The sequence below is a fragment of the Oncorhynchus kisutch genome, linkage group LG4 (assembly GCF_002021735.2).
Source record: "Oncorhynchus kisutch isolate 150728-3 linkage group LG4, Okis_V2, whole genome shotgun sequence".
In the NCBI taxonomy this organism is placed as follows: domain Eukaryota; kingdom Metazoa; phylum Chordata; class Actinopteri; order Salmoniformes; family Salmonidae; genus Oncorhynchus; species Oncorhynchus kisutch.
This window is the reverse complement of record NC_034177.2, coordinates 7,337,934-7,356,249: the sequence shown is the minus strand read 5'-3', so window position 1 is coordinate 7,356,249 and position 18,316 is coordinate 7,337,934. Positions and strand designations below refer to the sequence as shown.

The 18,316-nt window shown below is 45.4% G+C and overlaps 1 protein-coding gene across 2 annotated transcripts in view; it reads right to left on the bottom strand.

Annotated features, from left to right (window-relative positions):
- Positions 1–18,316, bottom strand: part of LOC109875740 (nuclear receptor subfamily 5 group A member 2) — a 162,185-nt gene that overhangs the window by 118,189 nt on the left and 25,680 nt on the right. For both annotated transcript variants that reach the window (XM_031822349.1, XM_031822350.1), the window contains one exon: positions 11,241–11,920. In XM_031822349.1, coding sequence (XP_031678209.1) covers positions 11,241–11,920 — 680 coding nt within the window. The remainder of the gene's footprint in view (positions 1–11,240; positions 11,921–18,316) is intronic.

Genomic DNA, 18,316 nt, shown 5'->3' with positions numbered 1-18,316 from the left:
AGAGAAAGAGAGAGACACACCTATTGTACTAAAAGTACCGGCACCCCCAGCCATACCGGCACCCCCAGTCAACAAAGAGGCTCACACCTACTACAGAGAGAAGCACTACTCCGGTAAACCCCACTGAGGTGGCCATCCTCATTGACTCAAATGGGAAATTTGACTCAAATGGGAAATTCATCCAAGAGGATAAAACTCTTCCCCCACCACAAGGTGTCCAAAATAATGTGCCCAAAAATGCAGGATGCACTCCACATCCTGTCCCAGCCTGACTTTGGCACAGCAGGCCACAATATTAGGCCACACTCTCCTGCCACGCAAAGACTTTCAAAGATCCTCGTACCATTCAGAAAGTCAATGCTGACATCACCAGAGGGTGTGGCCTACTCCCGAACAGCATGTTGCTCACCACCCAACAATCACCCCAGAGCATCTGCACAACCAATCCCACCTAAGGAAGCAGACAGTAGGGATGTTTGCCAAGTCTCTAAATGATGTAGTCTCTAAAGTCTCTAAAGGTAGACAAACACCCCATGCCGCACTAGACAGAGGACCACCCAGAGACCCCTACCAGACCACTGCACCACCAAGAAGCCCCAGACCCATTCAACGCCACACCAGACCCAGAACGCCCCATACCGCACTGGACAGAGGACCACCCAGAGACTCCTACCAGACCACTGCACCACCAAGAAGCCCCAGACCCATTCAACGCCACACCAGACCCAGAACACCCCACAGGCCCCGCCCACCACCAGAGCATCACCACTTCCATTGGCTTAGCCAGACCGGACCCACCCTACTACCCCGCACCTGACCACCACCTCTACCAGACCAGAGAGGAAGCCCCACAGCCCCAGAACTGGCCCTCCTCCACTCCACAGGGCCCAACAGCAGGACCAACGCAGCTTAACAACTTAATAGTTAGTAGTTACTGTATTTCTGACTGCTGTTCTTTCTTTTTGCAACATAAAATCACTATCAGTTGGCATGTGGAACATTCAGGGCCTAAACTCATCAACCTTCGGACTGAAGAGTTCAGCACTGGAGTTCAACAAACATCTTAAGATGTTGAGGTCAGGTTACAGAGAGGTAATGGTGTCATCACAGAAACACTGCTAAGCAAAGCAATGCGATGGTGCTCATCTGTGGGGACACAAATACGCACACAGGAACACTACCTGATCTAACGACCACACGAGGGGACAACTTTATTACAGGCCTGTTTCTATCTGTCTTAACCATAGAAACAACAGTGACAGCAACATCAACCAAAACAGAATGGATCTGTTGCTAGAAGCCTGGGTCTGTACTTTGTCAATGGTAGGTTACTCTTTGGGGAGATTCACCTATTGCTCACCTCTTGGCCACAGCACAGTAGACTACATTATTACAGACATTGACCCTTTCTCTTTCAGCTCATTCACCGTCAAACGACTAACACATATGTCTGATCACAGCCAAATGACCTTGTTTCTCAAAAGAACAGACATGGAAACAACCAGACATTCACAGCCCAGTCAGCTGTACAACATCAGACATTCACAGCCCAGTAAGCTGTACAACATCAGACATTCACAGCCCAGTAAGCTAGACAACATCAGACATTCACAGCCCAGTAAGCTGTACAACATCAGACATTCACAGCCCAGTAAGCTGTACAACATCAGACATTCACAGCCCAGTAAGCTGTACAACATCAGACATTCACAGCCCAGTAAGCTGTACAACATCAGACATTCACAGCCCAGTAAGCTAGACAACATCAGACATTCACAGCCCAGTAAGCTAGACAACATCAGACATTCAGACAGATGGGCCCTAAACAGCACAGAAGAATACCAGAAAGCAACCTGTAACCAAAATATTCAAACACTCTTAGATAACTTTCTGGATACCACATTCACTCACAGTAAAGAAGGCATCAATCTGGCAGTAAAACACACATTCAGGCAAATGGCAAAAGAAGCACAACCGAAACAAAGAAGACCACAGATAAAAACTGGTTTGATGCAGATTGTAAAGTTATAAGGAAAACACATAGAACACCTCCAACCAAAAGCACAGAGACCCAAATAATGGTGAATTACGCCTTCATTACTGTGAGACTTTAAAACTCTATAAACGTAACACTCAGCACCAAAACAGCACAGTACAACAGCAAGCAGCTGACACGAATTGAGGAGTCCATAAACACACACAACTTCTGGCAAGATTTTTAAAAAAATCAAAATCAAAACAAGAAGATTTAGCGATACAAAATGGTGACATGTGGACCCATTTTAAAACACTATTCAACAACGTTCAAATTGACTCAAATGCAGAACAACGAAAAATGAATGACAAATTGAATGGGTTAGAAAAAGGGCAATCACAACCCATTGGACTCCCAAATTACTGACCAGGAGCTCTATAAGAAACTAAACTATTACTGACCAGGAGCTCCATAAGAAACTAAACTCTTACTGACCAGGAGCTCTATAAGAAACTAAACTCTTACTGACCAGGAGCTCTATAAGAAACTAAACTCTTACTGACCAGGAGCTCTATAAGAAACTAAACTATTACTGACCAGGAGCTCTATAAGAAACTAAACTATTACTGACCAGAAGCTCTATAAGACACTAAACTATTACTGACCAGGAGCTCTATAAGAAACTAAACTATTACTGACCAGGAGCTCCATAAGAAACTAAACTCTTACTGACCAGGAGCTCTATAAGAAACTAAACTATTACTGACCAGGAGCTCTATAAGAAACTAAACTATTACTGACCAGGAGCTCTATAAGAAACTAAACTCTTACTGACCAGGAGCTCTATAAGAAACTAAACTATTACTGACCAGGAGCTCTATAAGAAACTAAACTATTACTGACCAGAAGCTCTATAAGAAACTAAACTATTACTGACCAGGAGCTCTATAAGAAACTAAACTATTACTGACCAGGAGCTCTATAAGAAACTAAACTATTACTGACCAGGAGCTCTATAAGAAACTAAACTATTACTGACCAGGAGCTCTATAAGAAACTAAACTATTACTGACCAGGAGCTCTATAAGAAACTAAACTATTACTGACCAGGAGCTCTATAAGAAACTAAACTATTACTGACCAGGAGCTCTATAAGAAACTAAACTATTACTGACCAGGAGCTCTTTAAGAAACTAAACTATTACTGACCAGGAGCTCTATAAGAAACGAAACTATTACTGACCAGGAGCTCTATAAGACACTAAACTATTACTGACCAGGAGCTCTATAAGAAACTAAACTATTACTGACCAGGAGCTCTATAAGAAACTAAACTATTACTGACCAGGAGCTCTATAAGAAACTAAACTATTACTGACAAGGAGCTCTATAAGAAACTAAACTATTACTGACCAGGAGCTCTATAAGACACTAAACTATTACTGACCAGGAGCTCTATAAGAAACTAAACTATTACTGACCAGGAGCTCTATAAGAAACTAAACTATTACTGACCAGGAGCTCTATAAGAAACTAAACTATTACTGACCAGGAGCTCTATAAGAAACTAAACTATTACTGACCAGGAGCTCTATAAGAAACTAAACTATTACTGACCAGGAGCTCTATAAGAAACTAAACTATTACTGACCAGGAGCTCTATAAGACACTAAACTATTACTGACCAGGAGCTCTATAAGACACTAAACTATTACTGACCAGGAGCTCTTTAAGAAACTAAACTATTACTGACCAGGAGCTCTATAAGACACTAAACTATTACTGACCAGGAGCTCTATAAGAAACTAAACTATTACTGACCAGGAGCTCTATAAGAAACTAAACTATTACTGACCAGGAGCTCTATAAGAAACTAAACTATTACTGACCAGGAGCTCTATAAGAAACTAAACTATTACTGACCAGGAGCTCTATAAGACACTAAACTATTACTGACCAGGAGCTCTATAAGAAACTAAACTATTACTGACCAGGAGCTCTATAAGAAACTAAACTATTACTGACCAGGAGCTCTATGAGAAACTAAACTATTACTGACCAGGAGCTCTATAAGAAACTAAACTATTGCTGACCAGGAGCTCTATAAGAAACTAAACTATTACTGACCAGGAGCTCTATGAGAAACTAAACTATTACTGACCAGGAGCTCTATAAGAAACTTCAAATTTAAAAAAGCATGTGGACCTGATGGCATCCTAAATGAGGTTGTTCAAACTCACTAGTGCAAAATTTCAATTGGCTATAATTAAACTGTTTAATTTGATCCTGAGTGTAGGTTATTTCCCTGACATCTGGAATCAAGGACTCATAACCCCAATCTTTAAGAACGGAGACAAATGACAGAGGCATTTGTGGTGAACAGTAACCTGGGGAAGGTTTTCTGTAGTTTTATAAATGTAAGAGTTCTAAACTTCCTTAATAAGCACAATGTCTTGAGTAAAAGCTCAATTGGATGTATACCAAAACATTGTACGATTGATCATATTTACAACATACACACCCTGATAGATAAATATGTCCACCAAAATAATACCAAAATATACGCTTGCTATACACTTGCTTTATCAACTTCCAAAAAGCATTTGATTCTATTTGGCATACAGGACTGTTCTACAAAGTTATTTAAAGTAGTGTAGGGGGTAAAACATATGACATAATTAAATCAATGTACTGGCAATATGTGTAGCATTAAAATTGGCAAGAAAATATCAGAATTCCTTAACCAGGGGCGGGGCCTTCGCCATGGTTGCAATCTGAGCCCTGCACTCTTCAATATTTACATCAACGAATTGGCCACTATTCTAGAAGAATCCTCAGTCTCCACAATTCAGAGGTTAAATGCCTACTCTTCACAGATGACCTATGCCTGCTGTCAACCACAGCACATGGACTCCAGCAGAGCCTGGACCCGCTAGAGCAGTACTGCCAGACCTGGGCCCTGGCAGTAAACCCCCACAGCACATGGCCTCCAGCAGAGCCTGGACCCGCTAGAGCAGTACTGCTAGACCTGGACCCTGGCAGTAAACCCCAAAAATACTAAAATAATGATTTTCCAGAGAAGATCCAGATCTCAGGGAATTAGACCAAAGTTCTCAATTGGTACAACATATATAGAGTACTGCACACACTACAATTACTTAGGTTTAAAAATAAGCTCAACTGGACATCTTAATGAGGCAGTGAATGAACTGAGAGAGAAAGCACACAGGGCAATCTATGCCATTAAAAATAAATTCAACTTGAAATACCTATAAAAATTTGGCTAACACTAATTGAATGTGTCATTGAACCAATTGCACTTTATGGCAGCGAGGTGTGGGGTCCACTTACAAAACAAGACTTCACCAAATTGGGCAAACACCCCATTGCAACCCTGCATGCAGAGTTCTGTAAGATTCTCCTACATGTCCAGAGGAAAACTACCAACGATGCATGCAGGACAGAATTAGGTCAATATCCACTAATAATAATAAAAACATCTCAAATACCCTCTCATATCATTACCAAGCAATGCCAAGAGCTGTGCAAAGAAAAGAGTCCCTCATCCAGCTGGTCCTGGAGCTGAGTTCACTAACCTGTTCTACTAACACACTGAAGCCTCAGTCCCCTCATCCAGCTGGACCTGGGGCTGAGTTCACTAACCTGTTCTACTAACACACTGAAGCCTCAGTCCCCTCATCCAGCTGGACCTGGGGCTGAGTTCACTAACCTGTTCTACTAACACACTGAAGCCTCAGTCCCCTCATCCAACTGGTCCTGGGGCTGAGTTCACTAACCTGTTCTACTAACACACTGAAGCCTCAGTCCCCTCATCCAGCTGGTCCTGGGGCTGAGTTCACTAACCTGTTCTACTAACACACTGAAGCCTCAGTCCCCTCATCCAGCTGGTCCTGGGGCTGAGTTCACTAACCTGTTCTACTAACACACTGAAGCCTCAGTCCCCTCATCCAGCTGGTCCTGGGGCTGAGTTCACTAACCTGTTCTACTAACACACTGAAGCCTCAGTCCCCTCATCCAGCTGGTCCTGGGGCTGAGTTCACTAACCTGTTCTACTAACACACTGAAGCATCAGTCCCCACATCCAGCTGACCCTGGGGCTGAGTTCACTAACCTGTTCTACAAACACACTGAAGCCTCAGGACCAGAACATTCAATCAATCAGAATAAAACAAATTACAACACAGTCAAAACAAAACTACATTGTTTATTGGGAAACACAATCACGAGCACAAAGCAACATGCAGTGCTATCTGGCACTAAATCGACAGCACGCCGTGGCTAACTATTTGACCATGGTTACTGATCAAAACCTTAGAAAACGAGTGAGAGAGAGTGAGAGAGAGTGAGAGAGAGAGAAATAGAGGGAGAGAGAGAGAGGGAAATAGGGAGAGGGAGTGAATTGAATTGAGAGACAGAGAGAGACAGAGAGTGAGTTGAATTGAGAGAGAGAGTTGAATTGAGAGAGAGAGAGAGAGAGAGAGAGAGAGAGAGAGAGAGAGAGAGAGAGAGAGAGATGGGTGAAACTCCACAGTGTGCCATCACAGCAGCAAGATGTGTGACCTGTTGTCGCAAGAAAAAGGCAACCAGTGAAGAACAAACACCATTGTAAATACAACCCATATTTATGCTTATTTATTTTCCCTTGTGTACTTTAACCATTTGTACATTGTTACAACAATATAATATGACATGTATAATGTTTACTGTACATTTTTATTGTTTATTTCACTTTTGTATATTATCTACTTCACTCGCTTTGGCAATGTTTACACATGTTTCCCATGCCAATAAAGCCCATTGAATTGAATTGAATGGAGAGAGTTAATTGAATTGAATTGAGAGAGAGAGAGAGAGAGAGAGAGAGAGAGAGAGAGAGAGAGAGAGAGAGAGAGAGAGAGAATTGAATTGAGAGAGAGAGAGCGAGAGACAGAATGAGAGAGAGAGAGAGAGGAGGGAGAAAGAGAGAGAGAGACGGAAAGAGAGCGAGAGAGGGGGGGGGGGGAAACAGAGAGAGAGGAGGGAGAGGGAGAGAGAACTAAAGAACCCAGGTGATCCACAAGCTCATCAGAGCTTTTTATGCTGCTCTCCATATATTAAACTTCTCTACTGAACAAATAAACCTTGGAGTGGACAAAACCACGCTGCAAACATTCTCTGTTCCTCTCAAGGACAGAAAAATGAGGAATAATCAGGTTTTTACAGGAAGACTCATTGCTGGGTTAGAGTCATTTTTGGTAGGCAACTCTTTTGTGATTGGTTAAAGAAACACTACAAAGTAGTGAGTGATGTCAACCAAACTTTACTCTGGCTCCAAACGGCCAGGAAAACCGTCTGCTGTAGCATCCTTACTGAAAACAAAAAGCTTCCAGAACAGACCGTGATAAAATGTTAATGAGTCTGTAAAAACCTGATTATTCCTCATTTGTTTGTCCCTGAGAGGAACAGAGAATGTGTGCAGCGTGGTTTTTGTTCGCTCCAAGGTTTATTTGCTCAGTAGAGAAGGTAAATACTTCAAATAGGCATGCATTATTACTAAATGGGTTAGAATATCATTCATTCATTTTAGTGCATTATCATTAACAGCAAAACAGACATAGTGTATTTTCCTCAGCATGCTTCCATTGACTTGTGCTATTCTGATGGATGAATTGTGGATCTATGATAATATTTCTATATTAAATTATGTATTTTCTAATTCTCAAAGATGATCAAGGACCCCGCTGCTTTGAATGAAAAGAGCCAGAAGGCAGAAGGTCAACGTTTTCCTAACCCCGAGTGTGTCACAGTGCGTAAATAGGGCTGGCTACTGAATTTTGATCAGGAGGAGAGCTAGACGGCTCTACACCGCAGCCCTCCCTCTCATCTCTGTACACATGGCATTAGTGTCGAGCAGACACATAAAAGGGAAAGATTAAAGCCGGGTGAAGATAAAAGATTTGGGTGGGTTTGACGAGGAGTGAGTTCACGGGCTTGTGTGTGTGTGTGTGTGTGTGTGTGTGTGTGTGTGTATACAGTTGATGTCAGAAGTTTAAATACACCTTAGCCAAATACATTTAAACTCAGTTTTTCACAATTCCTGACATTTAATCCTAGTAAAAATGCCCTGTCTTAGGTTAGTTAGGATCACCACTTTATTTTAAATGTCAGAATAATACTAGAGAGAATGATTTATTTCAGCTTTTATTACTTTCCTCACATTCCCAGTGGGTCAGAAGTTTACATACACTCAATTGGTATTTGGTAGCATTGCCTTTAAATTTAACCCATGCTTAACTTGGGTCAAATGTTTTGGGTAGCCTTCCACAAGCTTCCCACAACAAGTCGGGTGAATTTTGGCCCATTCCTCCTGACAGAGCTGGTGTAACCGAGTCAGGTTTGTAGGCTTCCTTGCTCGCACACCCTTTTTCAGTTCTGCCCACACATTTTCTGTTGGATTGAGGTCAGGGCTTTGTGATGGCCACATCAATACCTTGACTTTGTTGTCCTTAAGCCATTTTGCCACAACTTTGGAAGGATGCTTGGGGTCATTGTCCATTTGGAAGACCCATTTGCGACCAAGCTTTAACTTCCTGACTGATGTCTTGAAATGTTGCTTCAATATATCCACATAATTTTCCCGCCTCATGATGCCATCTATTTTGTGAAGTGCCCCAGTCCCTCATGCAGCAAAGAACCCCCACAACATGATGCTGCCACCCCCGTACTTCACTGTTGGGATGGTGTTCTTCGGCTTGCAAGCCTCCCCCTTTTCCCTCCAAACATAACGATGGTCATTATGGCCAAACAGTTCCATTTTTGTATTATTTTTAAAATTATTTTTACCCCCTTTTTCATAGTATCCAATTGTTAGTAGTTACTATCTTGTCTCATCCATACAACTCCCGTACGGGCTCGGGAGAGACGAAGGTCGAGAGCATTAAAACTTGTTTATGAAGCCGCACTGCTTCTTAACACAGCGCGCATCCAACCCGGAAGCCAGCCGCACCAATGTGTCGGAGGAAACACTGTGCACCTAGAGACCTGCTAATTGACTCCCTACTGTAGTGGCTTTGGATAAGAGAGTCTGCTAAATGACTCCCTACTGTAGTGGCTCTGAATAAGAGAGTCTGCTAAATGACTCCCTACTGTAGTGTCTCTGGATAAGAGAGTCTGCTAAATGACTCATCACTGTAGTGGCTCTGGATAAGTGAGTCTGATAAGAGAGTCTGCTAAATGACTCCCTACTGTAGCGGCTCTGGATAAGACAGTCTGATAAGAGAGTCTGCTAAATGACTCCCTACTGTATAGTGGCTTTGGATAAGAGAGTCTGCTAATTGACTCCCTACTGTAGTGTCTCTGGATAAGAGAGTCTGCTAAATGACTCATCACTGTAGTGGCTCTGGATAAGAGAATCTGATAAGAGAGTCTGCTAAATGACTCATCACTGTAGTGGCTCTGGATAAGTGAGTCTGATAAGAGAGTCTGCTAAATGACTCATCACTGTAGCGGCTCTGGATAAGAGAGTCTGCTAAATGACTCCCTACTGTAGTGTCTCTGGATAAGACAGTCTGCTAAATGACTCCCTACTGTAGTGGCTCTGGATAAGAGAGTCTGCTAAATGACTCACTACTGTAGTGGCTCTGGATAAGAGAGTCTGCTAAATGACTCCCTACTGTAGTGTCATTGGATAAGAGAGTCTGATAAATGACTCCCTACTGTAGTGGCTTTGGATAAGACAGTCTGATAAGAGAGTCTGCTAAATGACTCCCTACTGTAGTGTCATTGGATAAGAGAGTCTGATAAATGACTCAAATGTAAACGTACGTTTGACCTGTAATCTGCATGACATTTGTATATTCTAATTGGCTAACCAACCCCAAAATATAGGCTACTATATAATAAAAAATATAGGCTACTGTGAGAGGAGGTAGAGAGAGGTGACCCTCTAGCAGGGGCCGCGCTGTGTGTGTAGGCTACTGTGAGAGGAGGTAGAGAGAGTTGACGCTCTAACAGGGGCCGCGCTGTGTGTGTAGGCTACTGTGAGAGGAGGTAGAGAGAGGTGACGCTCTAGCAGGGGCCGTGCTGTGTGTGATGGCTACTGTGAGAGGAGGTAGAGAGAGGTGACGCTCTAACAGGGGCCGTGCTGTGTGTAGGCTACTGTGAGAGGAGGGAAAGAGAGGTAACCCTCTAGCAGGGGCCGTGCTGTGTGTAGGCTACTGTGAGAGGAGGTAGAGAGAGGTAACCCTCTAGCAGGGGCCGTGCTGTGTGTGTAGGCTACTGTGAGAGGAGGTAGAGAGAGTTGACGCTCTAACAGGGGCCGCGCTGTGTGTGTAGGCTACTGTGAGAAGAGGTAGAGAGAGGTGACGCTCTAGCAGGGGCCGTGCTGTGTGTGATGGCTACTGTGAGAGGAGGTAGAGAGAGGTGACGCTCTAACAGGGGCCGTGCTGTGTGTAGGCTACTGTGAGAGGAGGGAAAGAGAGGTAACCCTCTAGCAGGGGCCGTGCTGTGTGTAGGCTACTGTGAGAGGAGGTAGAGAGAGGTAACCCTCTAGCAGGGGCCGTGCTGTGTGTGTAGGCTACTGTGAGAGGAGGTAGAGAGAGGTAACCCTCTAGCAGGGGCGGTGCTGTGTGTGTAGGCTACTGTGAGAGGAGGGAGAGAGAGGTAACCCTCTAGCAGGGGCCATGCTGTGTGAAGGCTACTCTGATTGTGAGCGAGTGACACAGGATCATGGAGGAGAGAGAGAGAAGAGAGACCGCAACAAACCAAGCAGACTCTTGCTGTAATACACTAATAGCTGCCATAGCTAGGTTATTTATCATCTAACATGGTTGCATAGTACCTGTCTTGACTACATGAAACCGGGAGAAGCTAGTTAAATTAGCTAGCTAGGCTAATTGAGGCAGCATGCACTTTCTCATCCTACAAAATGGAGGATTTCTGTCAGCCTAATCGAGTGTTCAAAACTTGTACACAAGGCTGGGATTTCTCTTAATGTGACTCTGTGCAGCCAATGTCAATGTCCGCTTTAGGTTTAATGTCGAGAGCCGCTTGTGGATTTAACAGCTCTAACAACACCGTCAAAACATCAGCTAAAGAGGATCTGATTGAATCAAATGAACCTAAATGTGTTTGACTAGTGTTTTTCTACGTGTACTATGTAACCTGAGGCCCCTGAATGATATTCCTGTATGTGAAAAAACAATACATACTCATACAGTGTGTGTGCCAAATCCAACATGGCGTCTGTGTTCAGTGCCTCACGTACCTTGAGCTCGCGGAAGAAGATGCTGCTCCGGGCCCACTCCACGATGGAGAACAGCGTCTGGTCGGCCATCTTGCACATAAGGCCGAACGTGTTGAGTTTGTCGTGTTTCCCCCGGCTGGCCTGCTCCTGCTGCAGGTAGGCCAGGATCTTGGTCTGCACCTGGGGCTCGTCAGGTTCGCACTTCAGCAGCTCCACGATGAGGTGTGGGAAGCTGGGCGGCGAGCCCGTCTGGTACACGTCCATGTACGGGTTGTAACCCATGATGGACTCGGGCGAGCTGCTGTACGGGTCTGGGTACTCGGACTTGATGGTGCGGGTGCTCTGGAAGTGGCCGTAGGCCGCCTGGTAGCCCTGGAGGGAACCAGTGTGGGGGGGCATGGCCATGCTGATGGGAGACGTCACAAAGGGGCTGCGATCGTAGTCTGTGTGGGGCAGGGCGGCGTGGTGCGGGAGGCCGTGGTGGCTGAGCGGCAGGCCCTTGGAGGCGGCCTGGTGGATGTTCTGGATGGCCGAGGAGATGGTGAGGTCGGTGGGCACCGCCTGCATCACCTGGGTCATGGACTCTATCTTCAGGCCGTTGGCGCGGATCAGCGCTTTCTTCTGCTGCTTGAGGGCCCGGTCGCGCTTGTACATGGGGCCGAACTTGTTGCGGCCGCCACGCATGCGGTCCGCCCTCACAGCTGACGGTGAGACAGACAGACAGACAGACAGACAGACAGACAGACAGACAGACAGACAGACAGACAGACAGACAGACAGACAGACAGACAGACAGACAGACAGACAGACAGACAGGAAAGGAAAGACCGGAGAATGTTAGTGACATCATCACATCTAGTAAGCTTAGTAAGACCACAGTATCGTCTAGTAAACTGACTAGGAACACATTCTCTGGGGATGATTTGCAGGGGGGGGGGGGGGGGGGGGGGGGAATAAATGAGCAATTCATAAACGCTATGGCATTCTAGTTAAGCCAGCAGTTTCCAAACCGAGTTCTCTGAGTGCCAATAGGCAGCTCATGGGCCAGGAGTTTGAGACCTATGACCTCATTCATGACTTCCCTGCAGTGGTGTAAAGTAATTAAGTAAAAAGTACTTTAAAGTACTACTTAAGTCGTTTTTGGGGGTATCTCTACTTTACTTTACTATTTATATATTTTCAACTACTTTTACTTTTACTTCACTACATTCCTAAAGAAATTATGTACTTTTTACTCCGTACATTACCTTACATTTTGAATGCTCAGCAGGACGGGAAAATGTTCAAATTCATGCACTAAGGAATTTTTAATTATTTACACTTTTACTTTTGATACTTATGTATATTTTAGCAATTGCATTTACTTGTGATACATAAATATATTACAAACCAAATACTTTTAGTTTTTTACTCAAGTAGTATTTAACTGGGTGACTTTCACTTTTACTTGAGTCATTTTCTTTTAACTTCGTTATCTAAGTTAACCTTGGTATCTTTACTTTTAATCAAGTATGACATTTGGGTACTTTTTCCACCACTGGTTCTATGTGTTCTCGACACGGAACCCGAAACAAACTATTTGCATTGATTAATTAATAGAGATAAGACAGTTCACCTTTCAACTCACATCTGAAGAAAAAAAAAAGATTACATCAATGGCAATTAAACTTTGTGTTGACCTTTGCACTCTGAGAACTCGGATGCCTCAGAGCAGGGAATTACAGCCATGTAATAACATGGTAACTTTTACAAGCATGGCACGTTTTGTCACTTGACAGGTCGTAAAACGCTTGTTACTCATTGATCTGAAAGGAGTGACTTTTATGAAGCTATGTAATACTAATACGTAGCAGACAACAAGGCAAGTAGTCCTCTCTCTCCTCTCCTCTCCTCTCCTCTCACTCTCTCTGTCTCTCTCTCTCTCCTCTCCTCTCTCTCCTCTCCTCTCCTCTCCTCTCACTCTCTCTGTCTCTCTCTCTCTCTCTCCTCTCTCTCCTCTCCTCTCCTCTCCTCTCACTCTCTCTGTCTCTCTCTCTCTCCTCTCTCCTCTCTCTCTCTCTCTCTCGTCTTTCTCTCTCTCTCTCTCTCTCTCTCTCTCTCTCTCTCTCTCTCTCTCTCTCTGTCTCTCTCTCTCTCTCTCTCTCTCTCTCTCACACACACACACACACACACACACACACGTCCCTGTCAGCCACCACACACAAATACACACACACACACATATACATGCACGCACGCACGCACGCACACGCACACACACACACAGACACCTACACCCCTACACACTGATGCACAGACACACTGACACACAGAAACACAGACACCTACACACCGACACACAGACACCTACACACTGACACCTACACATAGACACACAGACACACTGACACCTACACGCTGAAACCTACACACTGACACACAGACACACAGACACCTACACAAAGACACCTACACACTGACACAGCTACACACATACACACCTACATACTGACACACCTACACACAGACACACCTACACACAGACACCTACACACAGACACACAGACACTTAGACACAGACACACTGACACACCTGCACACTGACACACTGACACACAGACACAGCTACACACATACACACCTACACACTGACACACCTACACACAGGCACACAGACACACAGACAAACAGACACTTAGACACAGACACACAGACACACAGACACACCTACACACTGACACACCTACACACAGACACACAGACACACTGACACACCTACACACAGACACAGCTAAACTCAGACCGGGACTGGGGTATAGGACTGGGACTGGGACTGGAGTATAGGACTGGGACTGGGGTATAGGACTGGGACTGGGTTATAGGACTGGGACTGGGACTAGAGTATAGGACTGGGACTGGGGTATAGGACTGGGACTGGGGTATAGGACTGGGACTGGGACTAGAGTATAGGACTGGGACTGGGGTATAGGACTGGGGCTGGGGTATAGGACTGGGACTGGGGTATAGGACTGGGACTGGAGTATAGGACTGGAATATAGGACTGGGACTAGGGTATAGGACTGGGACTGGGGTATAGGACTGGAGTATAGGACTGGGACTGGAGTATAGGACTGGGACTGGGGTATAGGACTGGGACTGGAGTATAGGACTGGGACTGGGGTATAGGACTGGGTCTGGAGTATAGGACTGGGACTGGGGTATAGGACTGGGACTGGGGTATAGGACTGGGGTATAGGACTGGGACTGGGGTATTGGACTGGGACTCGGGTATAGGACTGGGACTGGAGTATAGGACTGGGACTGGGGTATAGGACTGGGACTGGGGTATAGGACTGGGGCTGGAGTATAGGCCTGGGACTGGGGTATAGGACTGGGACTGGGGTATAGGACTGGGGTATAGGAATGGGACTGGAGTATAGGACTGGGACTGGAGCATATGACTGGGACTGGAGCTGGGGTATAGAACTGGGACTGGGGTATAGGACTGGAATATAGGACTGGAGTATAGGACTGGGGTATAGGACTGGGATATAGGACTGGGACTGGGGAATAGGACTGGGACTGGGGTATAGGACTGGGACAGAAGAATAGGACTGGGGCTGGGGTATAGGACTGGGACTGGGGCTGGGGTATAGTACTGGGACTGGGGCTGGGGTATAGGACTGGGACTGAAGAATAGGACTGGGGCTGGGGTATAGGACTGGGACTGGGGTATAGGACTGGGGCTGGAGTATAGGACTGGGACTGGGACTGGAGTATAGGACTGGGACAGAAGAATAGGACTGGGGCTGGGGTATAGGACTGGGACTGGGGCTGGGGTATAGTACTGGGACTGGGGCTGGGGTATAGGACTGGGACTGAAGAATAGGACTGGGGCTGGGGTATAGGACTGGGACTGGGGTATAGGACTGGGGCTGGAGTATAGGACTGGGACTGGGACTGGAGTATAGGACTGGGACTGGGGTATAGGACTGGGGTATAGGACTGGGACTGGAGTATAGGACTGGGGCTGGGGTATAGGACTCGGACTGGGGTATAGGACTGGGACTGGGGTATAGGACTGGGACTGGGGCTGGGGTATAGGACTGGGACTGGGGTATAGGACTGGGGTATAGAACTGGGGCTGGAGTATAGGACTGGGACTGGGGTATAGGACTGGGGTATAGGACTGGGACTGGAGTATAGGACTGGGACTGGAGTATAGGACTGGGGTATAGGACTGGGGCATAGGACTGGGACTGGAGTATAGGACTGGGGTATAGGACTGGGGCATAGGACTGGGACTGGGGTATAGGACTGGGGTATAGGACTGGGACTGGGGCTGGGGTATAGGACTGGGACTGGGGTATAGGACTGGGGCTGGAGTATAGGACTGGGACTGGGGTATAGGACTGGGACTGGGGCTGGGGTATAGGACTGGGACTGGAGTATAGGACTGGGACTGGAGTATAGGGCTGGGACAAGGGCTGGAGTATAGGACTGGGACTGGAGTGTAGGACTGGGACTGGGGTATAGGACTGGGGTATAGGACTGGGAGTGGAGTATAGGATCTGTAACTAGGGCTGGAGTATAGGACTGGGACTGGAGTATAGGACTGGGACTGGAGTATAGGACTGTGGCTGGAGTATAGGACTGGGACTAGGGCTGGGATATAGGACTGGGACTGGGGTATAGGACTGGGACTGGAGTATAGGACTGGGACTGGAGTATAGGACTGGGACTAGGGCTGGAGTATAGGACTGGGACTGGAGTATAGGACTGGGACTGGGGTATATACCTGGGACTGGAGTATAGGACTGGGGTATAGGACTGGGACTGGAGTATAGGACTGGGGTATAGGACTGGGGTATAGGACTGGGACTGGGGCTGGAGTAAAGGACTGGGACTGGGGTATAGGACTGGGACTGGGACTGGGGTATAGGACTGGGACTGGAGTATAGGACTGGGACTGGAGTATAGGACTGGGAATGGCACTGGGGTATAGGACTGGGACTGGGGTATAGGACTGGGACTGGGATATAGGACTGGGACTGGGATATAGGACTGGGATTGGGGTATAGGACTGGGACTGGGGTATAGGACTGGGACAGTTTACCAGGTTCTACTGTTGGTAACTGGAACAGCCAGTTTACCAGGTTCTACTGTTGGTAACTGGAACAGACAGTTTACCAGGTTCTACTGTTGGTCACTGGAACAGACAGTTTACCAGGTTCTACTGTTGGTCACTGGAACAGTCAGTTTACCAGGTTCTACTGTTGGTCACTGGAACAGACAGTTTACCAGGTTCTACTGTTGGTAACTGGAACAGACAGTTTACCAGGTTCTACTGCTGGTCACTGGAACAGACAGTTTACCAGGTTCTACTGTTGGTCACTGGAACAGACAGTTTACCAGGTTCTACTGCTGGTAACTGGAACAGAGTTTACCATGTTATCGGATTACAGTAGCAATTTATTATAGCGTTTTGCAATAAAACAAGAACAAACAATTCCCACATAGAAACAAAGTCAATGATCCAAATTGGATGAATTACGAAGTATTAATACATTTGGTACATTTTAACACTCATTAATCTAATGTTAACACTTATTTTAACACTCTAATGGTAACACTCATTTTAATTCTCATTAATATAATATTAACGTTAACACCCATTTTAATACTCATTAATCTAATGTTAACACTCATTTTAATACTCATTAATGTTAACACCCATTTTAACACTCAGTTCAGGGATTTGATCTTGCAACCTTGCAGTTACTAGTTCAACACTCTAACCACTAGGCTACCTGCCTCCCCCGAGCAAATAAGAAGAGCAAATCTTAGATACTAATTACTAGTCTGCAGCTAGAAATGATGTAAAACTGGGAGGAGAATACCGACAAGCGCCGAAACATCTATCCTATGAGAAGATTTCTGAATGGTACTCTGAAGTATGCATTCTAACCACGAAAGAAACAGAAAAAGAGAGAGAGAGAGAGACTCAAATGAACTGACTCTACAGCAGACAGACTGACGATTCCAACAGAGAAGATCACAACGACACATGGGTGTAAAAATATATTGATTGCAATTATTCCCTAATGAGTGAGCGTTCATGTGCAAAGGATTAGCATTTCAATTAATGTAATTATCAATTGTGGGTCGGGACCCCTTTTGTCTTTCCCACTCTTTCTCAGTCCACACCCACTTCCCTTTGTCCACACCCCCTTCCCAGTCCACACCCCCTTTTCAGTCCACACCCACTTCCCTTTGTCCACACCCCCTTCCCTTTGTCCACACCCCCTTCCCTTTGTCCACACCACATTCCCTGTGTCCACACCCCCTTCCCTTTGTCCACACCCCCTTCCCTTTGTCCACACCCCCTTCCCTTTGTCCACCAAGCCATCATATCGGCTTAGCCCACTAGGGAATGTTCCCTATCCTTGTTATTAACATATATCTACTGTTTGTTTGTTTATGCATTTCTGTGATTATTTAGTTAGTTTGTAAATAAATGATTAAGCCAAATGGTGTATGGATGATTCATAGTAAAAGCTGGGTTCGTCCAGATAACCAACAATTTACAACGTTTGGAAAGAGACGGACGTGAGGTATTAAAATATCTGAAGAGTTATATTCGGAAAATTATGACTTTGTAATCTGAAGATTTTCCGCGGTGCCCCTGACTTCGAGTTAATTACGTTTACATGATTAGTTTAATCAAGTAATAATAATTACAGAGAATTGATTTGATAAAATATCGGTATTCACTTTTAATGATGCCATAGACACGACAGGGCATTAGGCCAAAGGTAAACCATCTGTCAGGGCATCAATACACAGCAAAAGAATATACTAGGGCGGCAAAATACTTGAAACTCCTTTTCCTCCATGATAGATTCCCCCCCCCCCCTTTATTTAACTAGGCAAGTCAGTTAAAGAACAAATTCTTATTTACAATGACAGCCTAGGAACAGTGGGTTAACTGCCTTGTTCAGGGGCAGAACGACAGATTTTTACCTTGTCGGCTCAGGGATTCAATCTATCAATATTTTGGTTACTGGCCCAACCCTCTAAACACTAGGCTACCTGCCGCCCCTGTCTGTCTGTCTGTC